General features: G+C 44.0%; 1 protein-coding gene across 2 annotated transcripts; it reads right to left on the bottom strand.

Annotated features, from left to right (window-relative positions):
- Positions 1 to 206: 206 nt before the first annotated feature.
- TBXT (T-box transcription factor T) lies at positions 207 to 6,573 on the bottom strand. 2 transcript variants are annotated; one of them, XM_035323021.1, is made up of 8 exons: positions 6,216 to 6,573; positions 5,859 to 6,123; positions 5,410 to 5,544; positions 4,645 to 4,706; positions 4,485 to 4,546; positions 3,358 to 3,534; positions 2,369 to 2,501; positions 207 to 624 (listed from the first exon to the last, which is right to left on the bottom strand). In XM_035323021.1, exons 1-8 carry the CDS (start codon positions 6,557 to 6,559, stop codon positions 357 to 359), a joined length of 1,446 nt encoding a protein of 481 aa, XP_035178912.1. In that variant the 5' UTR covers positions 6,560 to 6,573; the 3' UTR covers positions 207 to 356. The 2 variants fall into 2 exon arrangements, with proteins under 2 accessions (XP_035178912.1, XP_035178913.1); XM_035323022.1 differs by having other exon boundaries at positions 2,369 to 2,498.
- Between the last annotated feature and the right edge of the window lie 5,980 nt (positions 6,574 to 12,553).

The following is a 12,553-nucleotide window of genomic DNA, read 5'->3' as shown; positions in this document are numbered from 1 at the left end:
TAACTTACTCAAGAAAGATGTCCAGGTACCAAACTTCAGGTCCAAACATATTGGAACACTGAGAAACCTGGAATCTAAGTAAAAAATCTTAAAAATTAGACCTATCAAACTAAAAAATAAAAATAAAAAGCAGTGAATCTGCTCTCAGAATTGCACGCTCACCAGGTTTGTAAACTCTACATGAAGTTAATGATGCACTGCTCAGTACCAGAGGCATGACTTAAATGCTCTGTGCAAAGCAGTGCAGATGCTTTATCTGTAATTTACCTCATGTCCTCGTTTTCTCTTCCTTGAGGGTTAAGCATTTAAAGTAATTCAGTAGCTAAACAGTCTGTTTTGAAGGAAAAGGCCTGGGTTTACATGGAAGGTGGGGTGACAGGCGTCCACGTGGATGCCAGCCGAGCATGCGCGGAGGCATCATACTGGCTGTCGGGGAGGTCTGCGGGGGCCCCGCCGTCATACAGCGGGGACGCGGAGGCGGTGGCAGCGACCGGGTGCGGAAGGGTGGAGTAGTGCGCTGGGGAGCCACGTAAGAACTGCGAGCTCAGGCCATTGGACATCCCGCTTGACTGGGACACTGGCGTGATGGTGCTGTTGCTCACAGGCCACAGGTTAGGGTACTGACTGGAAGACAAACACAACAGGTTATCAGTGACTGCAGGCTCTGCTGGCAGGTGCTCAGCTCGCCACACAGCTCCCACACGTTTGTTCCCTGTACGCAAGTAAATTTTAGGCCAATCTAAGGAATTAACACACCAGCCTAAAAAAACACGTCTGAGAGCTGATTCTAGAACCATGCCATACCCTGGCCTCAGGGGAAAGTGATGTGACCTTGGGGTGGCTGGACACAGCTGGTGTGGCACCCAGACAGGCTTGAATCTACTGCCACGAGTCTGTCAAAGCCCTGATCCCCCTTGGGTCCCTCTTTAGTCAGAGAGAGGGACAGACAGGAAACAGCAATTTGGCCTTCCTAGGACCTTGTTTGTCATTTCATGTTAGAAAAGGAAGAGCTGTATCAACAGATGCAGATTGCAGGGATAACACAGAAATGATTTGTTCAAAGGGGAAAAAAACCTCAACCCTTGTCAGGGCTCTGCAGCCTCCACTCTCTCTCATCCTCTGGGTGTATATACATATACATGCATACTCACACTTTCTACTTGTACATTCCAAGCAGTTTACAAAAAAAAATATTAATATTATTATTGCTTTACAGATTGAAGATTAGACAAAAGGGATAGCAGAAATGCCATCAAGGTCCCCCAGTTTCAGCTCTACAGGTTTTATCTACTGGGCAAGTCCTAATGCAGCAACTGAAACTCAGTGAACTCTGCAACTTTCCAAGTACGTACCCTGGGGGGCAGCCTTGGAAACAAATGCTAGGAGTACCTGTTAACCTGTTAACATCCATTCAGGACTAAAACTTCTGTTTGGTAATACAGCTATCTTACACAGGGTAGTGGTACCGTCAATGTGCATGGCTCAAAGACGACTGTTTTCCACAAACCAAGTATTTTCCACAAACCAAGTAGTAGGTATGAATTTCCAAAAAAGATGCCCAAACCTCAGTCCTCTGTGATTAATAGCAAAGATTTTACCACCTTAACTGTATTCCTTTGAATGTTTAAGTTTAGCTCCAAGGGACTGACTGTAAGCTGAATCACAGACTCATATACTCATAGAATGCTTTGGGTTGGAAGGGACCCTAAAGATCATGTAGTTCCAACACCCCACCATGCAATTGTTTAGGTTGGAGAAGACTTTCAAGATCAAGTCAACCAGAATCTCTGCTAAAGGACTGAAACTTTAATCAAGATAGTAAGCGCAAAAAGAAGAACAGAAACATTTATGCAATCACAAAACTGAGGTTTTCACCAATTACAAAATTTGATGTTATGCTGGCTTGTCAAACAATGTGTGGGGTAGATATTTACTACCCCAGCCACTTGTTCCTTCTCCACACTGCAGTTCACTGACACTTTGTAGCAGAACAAGGGTGTGTGAAGGTGGAGGGGAAAAACAGTGACTGGCTAAAACAAGACAGATTAAAAAAAAATTAAGTAACGTTTTGCTTAAAAGTAAAATGAGATTAAACTTAACATACCATCCTCAAATTCTGTGGATGCTTGTCTAAATGATTTTTGATCCTTAATCTATAGAATATTGTTGTCAAAAGTAGCTACATTTCGAAAGTATCAAAACTAACTTATCTGTTTCATCACTCTGTTTCCTTGTAACGAGACCTTCTCAGTGCCCCTCCTGCACATACAATGATTTGCTTGTGGCCTTACAGATTTTTTTAATTTAATGGTGACTCTCTACTTCTTCTTTCAGCCTTTTCATACTAGAGTTTCTGAAGGATGCCTACCTGGAGCCAGTAGCTGTGCCAGTGCTGTGACTCATGGGCAGCATAGTTGTATGCGTGGGAACTCCGAGAGTAGACCAGTTGTCGTGGGACTGGAGCATGGAAAGGCAGGCAGAGGAATTATCGGCATAGGCTGCTAAGAAAACAAGCAATCACTTACACTAGATTCATACCAAATAACAATCTTATGTCCAAATGCAATGAATTGCTTTAAACCACCCTCCCACACTACTGCCTTAAAAACCACCACCCCCAATACATGCACACACACAAAAAGACAGTCATCTGCCAGTTGTGTCAAGCTTACAAGTTCACTGGCATTGCCCCTACCGAAGTCATTATTAAAAATGACCTGTTTTTCTCTTCCTTACGTATGTATGGCTTAAGGCACTGAGCCTGAAGATATTTGGCTGTTACTGAGCACTACTGATAAGTAGCTCTGCAATTTACTCAGCTCCACATTATTAACTTGTATCCAGTTGTGAAACATTTTTTTGAGGACAATCTTAATGCACTGATGTAAACTACAGCAATACATAAACAAGACAGAATCAGGCCCTCAATTATTTCCTTAAATGTGTTAGCAGCAAGTGATGCCACTGCCAGAACTGGACCTGTACGATTTCATTTCATTATCTTTCCTATAACTAGCAATTAAAATCCTCACTTTCAAACTTAACTTTAATAAAAAAAGTCAAAGTTTAACCTCAACAGTCATAGCAATTCAAGAAGACACAGCTAAGCCAGCACAACACGATCTAATCAACTAGTAGCTAGCAGTTCTGCACAACCTCGTTTCTTTCCACTGTAAAGACCGTGGGGACATATACCCATAGTCACTATTTCTTGGCAATGCTAACCCCAAACCCTCCGCGTAAACTGAACTAGACAGTGACCTCCATTTCCGTGGCGTCACTCTAGGTGCACACTGCTCAATGCTCGCATCCCGTGGCTAATTTCCCATCTTCACATAGCTGCAAAGTACGACTTACTTGGCGAGTTGTTTCTATGGGTGTAGGGATTGGGGTAAGGGGCAGAGCGGTGGTTCCTCAGCGATGAGTACCTTTCACAGCTGTGAGCAGGGGAGAGCGACAGGGGTGCTCCAAACTGAGGGTGAGGATTGGCAGGAGGGCACAGAGTCCCAGTCCCAGGAATAAGCCAACTACCTACTGTGAGAAAACAAGAGTTTTGTACGATGAGTATGTAACACAGCCAGGCACTGAAAGAAAGGCATAGTGACGAGACATAATTGATCAGAGAGGGAATGCACACTCGTGAAAGGAAAACAAGTTTCTGTAAGGTTGAAGTGTCTGGATTTTACAATACTCTTAAATGGTCTTATGAAAGAAAATTCAGAAAATGGCTTAGAAAAAAAAACATGTCAAACTGACTTTTTTTTTAAAAAAAAAAAAACTACCATTTAATTACAATCACAGCAAGGAAACGCTGAAATGGTTAAACCCTCCCTTACCTGGGTAGGGTGTGATCATTTGTGTGCTCAGTAACAGTGTAATTGTCAGTTTTAAATTGCCCTTTTGGGGGTCTCAGCTTATAGCTAAGCTCTGACATTTCTCAGACTGCTAAGAACTCTTAAAACCAAGTGCTTTCACTGAAAGGAAGTAATTCCTACTACAGCTCAACTCCCCCTTTTATAGGCTGCAAACAATTTTTGGCAATTATCCTTTAAAACACAAATCGTTACAACACTACTAGTGCTTTTTACTCATCTGGCATAACTTTTTAAGCAAGTGTCCCTAGTTGTCTTAAATAAGAACTATTTTGATAAGTTTTCTGCTGTATTTTAACAGAACTTTAGTCTCCATATCCATATGACTATTGCTGTCCTCAGCTGTCCTTTTGGAAACAATGTCACTGCAAAATTCTGTTAAGGAATTTTGATGGTAATACTGCTGTCTGAACCACACACACACATATACATATCATCATGTTTAAACAATCACAAACCTGCATGAACGCCGACCCTAAGGATCGGTAATATTATTCTCCATAAGAACTAACAAGCCAACCAGCATACACTGCTCTCAAAGTTTTAATTAATTAGCAGATGAGATGGAAAATTCAAAGTTACAGGCGTGATGCCGAATGGAAGGAAACATACACTGTGAATACCCAGACTGCTGGTTGTCTCCCACTTCCTCCATCATATCTTTGTGATCACTTCTGTAAAAGAAATCATGCCAAATTAGTTTAGAGCATGCTTTTGTAAATCTGAAAAAAAAAAAATCCACAAACTTTAGAAGTGAGTGAAGAGCTCTTACCTTTCCTTTGCATCAAGAAATGCCTTTGCAAACGGATTGTATTTAATTTTTAAAGCTGTGATCTAAAAAAAAAACAAACATTTTTATTTGTAAGTATTACTATTCATCATCACAACGAAATTAAAGACTCAAAGTAGTACTTTCCATTCAAGTCAGAAAAATCACATATGTTTGAAGGAATATGGTTGGGCCTGTAATACCTACGTACATCAAATAAAAAGCACCTCATGTCTGAAATATTAACAATGGACTAGGAATTAGTCCCCAAGTTCTACAAGACTGAATTGCCTGAATTTATTTATTGCGTATGGAAACAGTTAAGAAGGCACACTAGAGTTAGAAGCTTTGAGTTTCAGGACAGAGCAAAAGATGCATCAGCAAATCTCAACAAGACTTACAGGTTCATTAAATACGGACACATATTTTGGTGGACAGAAAGGTCTGTTCTGAAAACGGTGCTTCCAGTTACTTCATGATTCATTTGAAAATAACAACTGTGCTTCTTACCATAAAGACTTGCCCTAAAGAATCTATTAAGAATTATTCTAGCAGTAAGTTTGCAGTATGTATTGAGACAGTGAACAGAACTTTGGGTTGTTATACGTTTATAGGGTATTTGCATTTAACTTCAGATGAAGCACAGAAGGAAGGGAAAGCACAGAGAAAGGAAAGCTGTACCAGAAGCCCCGCTATTTTGCTTTGTAACAGCACTTTGCCACTTGAAAGGGTGCAACCTCCGGGAGGTTTCTCCCCCGCCGTGCATACCTCCTCGTTCTGGTACGCCGTCACGGCTATAAACTGGGTCTCCGGGAAGGAATGGCTGGTGATCATCCGCTGAGGGCCGCCGACTCTCACAATGTGAATCCGAGGCTCATACTTGTGCAGGGAGTTCAGCATGATCTGCGAGCAAGCGGACAGAGCAGGTGAGCAAGGGCAGCTCTACACAGCCGTGGAGGGAGAGGCAACAAGCCCAACGCATGTATGTAGGGCTGTGTATAGGCACCCTACACGCACGCATAGGGCTGTATAAAGGAACCCTATACATAGATATAGGGCTGACGAACCCCAAAAGCAAAGCTGTGGGCAGGAAGGGGCGCTGCAGGTGGGCTTTCTGCCTCGTCACCACGGCCCCTCAGCCCCGGGGAGCTGCACCAAGCGCCTCCTACGCCATCCCCCGAGCCGGGACCCGTCTCCCCCACCGAACCGCCGCTTACCTGCCCGCCGCCGTTGAGCTTGTTGGTGAGCTTGACCTTGCTGAAGGAGACGGGCGCCTTCATCCAGTGCGCGCCGAAGTTGGGCGAGTCGGGGTGGATGTAGACGCAGCTGGGCGCCTGCGGCTCGGGCTTGCCGCCCGGCACCCACTCGCCGTTCACGTACTTCCAGCGGTGCCCGTCGGCCGCCACGAAGTCGAGCAGGAAGGAGTACATGGCGTGGGGGTCCAGCCCCGACACGCTCACCTTCAGCACCGGGAACATCCTCCTGCGGGGCGACACGGGGGCGGTGCGAGGGGATGGGACGGGGTACGGGACCCCTAGGCAGCCCGCAGCCCCCCCGGTCTCCCCGGCCCGTACCTGCCGTTCTTGGTGACGATCATCTCGTTGGTGAGCTCCTTGAAGCGCAGCCACAGCTCGCCCTCCTCCAGGCTGACCCGCAGCTCCCGCTCCGTCGGGTCGCCCTTCTCGCTGCCCGCCCGCAGCTCGCTCTCCACGGCGCTCAGCAGGTGCTCCACGCGGCACGGCGCCGCCTTGCCCGCCCCCTCGGCGCCCGGCGAGCTCATGGCGGCCCTGCCTCGCCTCCCCGGGGCACCCGCCCGGCCCGGCACGGCCCCGAGCGGCGGCGGCGGCGCTGCGGTGTCCCCGCTGCCTGCCCTCAGCGCCGCGGCGGCGGGCAGGGGGGCCGCGGTTATACCGGCCATAAACGGCCCCCGCTGACATCACGCGGCCCGCGGGGGGCCCGCGCCCATTGGCGGGCCGCCGCTTTGAAGTGCCCGCCCGGGCGGCGCCATTGGCTCCCCGCGGCCATATCAGACCGCGGCCGGCACCGCCGCCTGCCCGCGCCGCCATCAAAGCCGCCGGGCGCGAGGAAATGGCCCCGGCGGGACGGGACGGGCAGAGGGAAGGGAAGGGAAGGGAGACTCAGAGCCCGCCGCTCTGCCCGCCCCGTCCGTGCCGCTGATGAATGCCGCTGAAAATAAGTGCCACTCATTCTTATTTTCGCATTTTGCCCCGAAGTCTTAACACGTACACACGTTTCTCAACCCCCGCTCGCTTTTCAAGCAGTCCCAGCGCAGCACATGTTGATTTTGGCTTGTTTTGGCCCCAGCAAGCGGGAGGGCGGCACCCTGCGTCTCCCCGAGGTGGCAAAACTCCCGGTGGCTCGGTCAGATGTGTGCCTGAGTACTGCTAAGTACCCTCTCCGGCTGAAGCGCTCAGATCCTGAGCCTTCCTGCATGAAAGTCAATGATCAAACTTCCCCTGGCGACAAACAACTGGGGAAAAACAACCAAATAAACTGAGGCTCGCATGAAAGCCTTTGAGGGAGAGGCTGGCTAAAAGATGGGTTGCATCAGCGAGCCTGTGTGCAGATTACTTTCACCTCAAACTGTTTAGGTAGAATATCCTTTCCAGTACCTAATGATATCCGTTACGACACTACTCAAACCAAACAATCTTGTGAGAACTAGCAGGAGCTAGCAGATGACACAAGTCAGAGCTGGCCACCCCTCTTCGCAGGCCATTTCTCTGAAAACAAAAAAGAATGGGGAGCAATGGACCACTGGGGCTGCAACGGGAAGCAGCAGAGTAAGAGATGCTGTTTGCTGCTTTGTCCTGGTGTAAAGGATAATCTTTAAACAAACAAACAAAGCAAAGCCCACACTGACGAGGTAGTCTGCCTCGGGAGTACAATGACAGTACTTGCCTCATCATAAGCATCCTTCCAGGAGTCCTGCTGAGAGACCCTATCATAAACATGTTTTCTATGCCTGAACCCACACAGTTCCCAAAGCACACCACAGTGAATGTCTCTTTCCTAGATACGTCAAGGTGAGCTGAAAAGTCAGTGTTCATGTCGCAAATGCAGCAGTCTTCAGATTTCTGATATTATTAATAACCAAAACAACATATTTTAATGGAAATATTCACCTATGCCCTAAGTGCTATTTCTCTGTGTCCAAGTACACAGTGCTAAGTATCCATACTCCTTTTGCAGCTCTTTTAATACCAAAACCAGACTTAAGGGCTGTAGGGAATCCATAGTTTCTCCGTTCCCTCTCATTTGAGCACTTTGTGGATATTACTGTAGGGCTTAAGACAAACTGGGTGCTTCACAGCTACAAAATAATAAGGCTTCTAGAAAAAGACAAAGATGTGAGTCCTGATTGGTAACTGCAGAATTTTAAAAAGAATATCTTTTTCATTTTTTTTCCTCTGACCTTTTTGTTTTAACCCTTTTCTTCCTTCCTCTCTCACTGTTCCACAGGCAAGGTAAACACTGCTTATTTTAAAATAAGGCTAACATTTTTCCTATTCAGCTGGCAACTTTTACCTAAATCTTGACTCTTATTTTGGAACTTGCAATTGCCTTGAATGCTACCTGAGAGCTTACAGCCTCTTCTGAGCCCTGTACAGCCAAGATCATTCCTGACTTCTGGCTCTAGGTAACTCCCTCATCCACATGAAATAAAAGCACTTGGATAGTTTTCCAATGAGATGCTTCTGAAATCAAATTCACTGCCATCAGGGTTGTGGCTATTAAAAAAATAAAACAAAATAAAATAAAATAAAAACCAGCATGGAAGCTAGGTGATAGCAAAGAGTTTTCTTCTTTGCCCCACTGGAGTTAATCCCCACCAAGTGATATCAACAGTTCTGTGTAACTGTGATCCTTTTGTCATCTGGCTAATAGAAATGAACTTGTTCAGACACCACTGAAACCCACAAGTAGCACAACTTTACAATCTCTGACCACTTTCTAGGCACCTCCACTGCCACCTCTCACACTGCTCTGAACCCAGCAAGCTCCCTTCTTCCCAGGTGTGCACCACCTCTGCTCTCCACATCTTACCCTTAATCTTACCTGTACCTGCTTCACCAGTGAGGACTTTGCCACACCTGATATAAATATTTTCATATTAGTATTTTTAAGAAGGTGAAAAACTCCCAGACCGACCAAGTCACCACCATTATTATTATTATTATTATTATTATTATTTCTGTAAATCATCTTTTCCATCACATATACAACATTTATGTTGTGCACCATCCTGGGCAGGTCTGCTAAGAGGAAAACACAGAGCAGAAGAATTGGACCGTGACACCAACAACTCTAAATCTGGGCAAGGTCTGAATAAGCAAGGTGACATTCACTGCAAAATGGCAACTGCAGAGAGAGCAGAAACTACTGCCATGACAGCTCCTTGAAGAAGCTCCTGCTGGTCTTCCCAGGAAGACAATGGGCAATGCCCACTTCTTGTCATGCAGCACTCAGACCTGGAGAGCAGCTTCTGGGACATTCAGAGGTGCTTGTGCTTCTCTGTTTCATGACCAGGAGTGTAAAATATTTCAAAACCATCAGCCTTTCCACAGTAAATGTACCCACCAAGCTCTGGCAAACAGGAATGCTTCCTACAGTTCTCTGTGTTGAACACAGCAAAAGCTAATGGGGTCTTGGCCACCTAATGAGGTGAGCTGTGGGAAAATGGTGGATTTAATTTATAGCACAAGGGACTGGGAGCCAAGAGAGCTGAATCTGAGAGTGACCCTCCGTCTCGCCTTGGGCAAGCCTCCAGTATCTCTCTCTACTTTGGCAAGCTTTTCTCTTCATAATGAAAATATTCCATAGCAAATTTATTTGGTAATATCCTTATTTTCTCTGAAACCATTTGCAATGAAAGTAAGTATCAGAGAAGCTAATAATGCATAATAAGATGTCATTACATGTCAAAACAAAAATTCAGTATCTTTGTTCACAGGTAATGCTAATGCTCTGGTTTTCTAACAAGGGTGTATTTTATCTGCTGGATTCTTTTTGAATACTTGCACTTTTATCAAACTCCATGTTTTAGTTCCATCTTGTTACAGCATGCTGCAGATGTTGGCTTCTTTTGCACTTCCAATTTGTTTAAAAAATAGTCTGTATAGTAAAAAGAGACTATTTAAGCGGCATCTTTTTGTCTAGCAGTCCATGCTGTCAGTACCACATGCAGATACAACAGAGATGATGAATGAGCAGCAAATGATGAATGTGTCAGGACCACATCATGTAATAACCACCAGTGCATGTGCCACAGGAGGCAGTGCTGGGAGTGCCTAGGAGACACGACAGACACCCTTTGAAATCCATGCACGTCAGACACTTTCCCAGGGCCAGAAAATGTTTCTTGCCCTTGCTAAGAAAATGTCAGCTGTGACCTAGGACTAGTGGTCCACGTAGCCTGATGTCCTGTCTAACAGCGGTTAGCCGCTATGCAGGAAGACGTGCCCCTTCACCCCCGATTATGCAGATCATTTTATAATGCTTCCAGTCGGAGGAGCAGTGCCTTTGTGGTTCTATTGACAAGCTTATTCCCCAAAGCATGAAGACTTACAGCTGTATTTTTTGAAAGCCAATTTTACTTTAAATGCTTTTCTGACCCACCCTGCATCTGACCTTTAGGCTAATTAAAACTGCTCATCCTTGTGAAACTACTTTTAATATCTAGCTCAGATCCGTAGATGCTCATTGCATTCCTGGGTTTTCATAAATATTCTTACAGGTTGCTACGAAAATATATGGGTCCCTTGCCTGTGCTGCTTTTTCATAGTAACCAGCAGCAGAAAACTAGTTCCAAACATTGTGGAGGCACATTTTTGATCACACTGTGCACTAAGTTTCCTATTTTCAACACTCATTCCAACAGCCTAACAGCAAATTCTCCAAGAAGAACGACAAAACAGCAGAGGATCTAACTGGGACAGATATTTCTTTTTACTCCTTGGGACCTGAGAAAGATTCTTCACAAGCTTCCTCCCATACTCTCATAAGAGCTCTTACATTCCCCTGTGGATGTAAGATAATTAAAGAAGGTGAATCATGTATTTTAAAAGTTAATGACAGAAGCATAGGCTAAGATCTCTAAAAGAAAAGGGAAAAAAAAAAAAAAAAAAAGAATAATTCAGGTGTGCCCAACTTTTTGTGGTTAGGAATTTAATTGTGTAAAATCTTTCAAAAATAACATCTCTGTCTCCTCCTCCTTTGCAAATACAAACATAACATTTGATAGTTAGTTTGAGAGTCAACGCTGTGCTACACAGCAATCTAGAGTACTCACATCAATATTCTTGCTATAAAAACACTGAATCCTCCAGCCTTGTCTTGACCTTTTCTTTACAAATATGCCTGCCTAACTTCTGCATCGAAACAGAACACATTGATCTCAACCATATCTATCTGTATTAGTACTTTTGATACCTTCTAATTCAAGAGTTATTTTGTCATTTGCCCTTTATGTTGTTCTACACTGTGGTATGGGAATTTTCACCAGTGAGTACTGGAAACTTTTCACTCAACTGCAGTTTTATTCCAGAGCACACATTCAAAAGGCCAAAAATATCCCCAGGTATATCAGTGAAAAGAGAGAAAAAAAAAAAAAAGCCATCATGTAAGAGATGCTAAGCATTTTAAATCTGCATTACATTTCTGTTCTTTCAGAGGTACTCTCACATGTGAGAACTCAGAAATGAAATCTGCCGATGCTAACAAGTTAAGCCAACAAGTTGCTTTCAGTCATGGACTTTCCACTTGTATCCTTGTTAATGTAATAATCTCCCAGGCACATTGCAAACATTTGTTTGCTTTCTTCAGCTTTTTAAAATGAGTTGTTATTCTCCAGTTGAATTAAAAGAAATCTCAACTGTGTTATATTTATTGCTCTTTTTTTTTTTTTTTTTTTTTTTTTTTTTAATACTAGTAAAGAGTAAAACAACACAAACACCACTATTTGAAGCCTTCCCAGATTCTGCCCCATAGACAGCTTACTATAGAGAAAGAACTACTTTACCTTCAAGGCACCTTATGTTAACAGGAAAACAAAACAAAACAAAACAACAACAGCAAAAAAATCTTCAAATCCCAATGCACTGGCAACTTTGATAAAAATAGAGTTTAATTCAAGACTTCCTTTTCAGCAACTGTCTCGTCTCACACATTAGGTTGTCTACTACATGTACTGTAAATAGATTTCTATTCAAATAGCAATGGCTGCGATGCACTTAATGTAGCATTCAACATGAACTGAGCTTTGCCCTCTAAGAAGTTTTCTCCCATTTTCACATCTTACAGATACAAGATTATAGTGTTCAAAACTCATGCAGTATTAAGTTGGGTATCCATTTCTGATAAAGATATTAGAAAATCCACAAAAGGATTTTATTACTGAACCCTTAAGCTAAAAAGTTCTTAAACATCAGCTAGATTGTACAGCCTTTACCCAGGTGAAATTTCTGTTGAAAGCAAGGGAAGTTTTTCCATGAGTAATCCTTACAAGGATAGAACTCAATAAAAAACAAATGCCCCCATAATTCTCTTCTAAGAGCAGAAATAGGCAGCTGAAAACCCTTGTATTTGTAAAGCTGGATAATAATTTGTGCCTGTTTTCTTTTTGATTTTTTTTTTTTAATTGTGCCCTGAATTACAGTGGAGAAGAGGTGCAACATGATAGATTACATAAATAACAAGTCTTCCTTGCAGAAAAGATAGGATTGAACTTCATCAAGTTTCCAGAAATTCTTCCTTTGGTTCTTACTCCTCTTTAAAACCCCCGGTGCTTCCACAAGGAGGTTTTGGCAAAGCACTTCTTTTGGGAAGGGGGGAGTAAAAGGAAAAGCTGGGGGAGGAACCTGAAAATCTCCACCTTTTGGCTGTCTCAAGT

The sequence above is a fragment of the Oxyura jamaicensis genome, chromosome 3 (genome assembly GCF_011077185.1).
Source record: "Oxyura jamaicensis isolate SHBP4307 breed ruddy duck chromosome 3, BPBGC_Ojam_1.0, whole genome shotgun sequence".
NCBI lineage: Eukaryota > Metazoa > Chordata > Aves > Anseriformes > Anatidae > Oxyura > Oxyura jamaicensis.
Note: the sequence above shows the minus strand (reverse complement) of the source record. Positions and strands in the feature narration are given on the sequence as shown.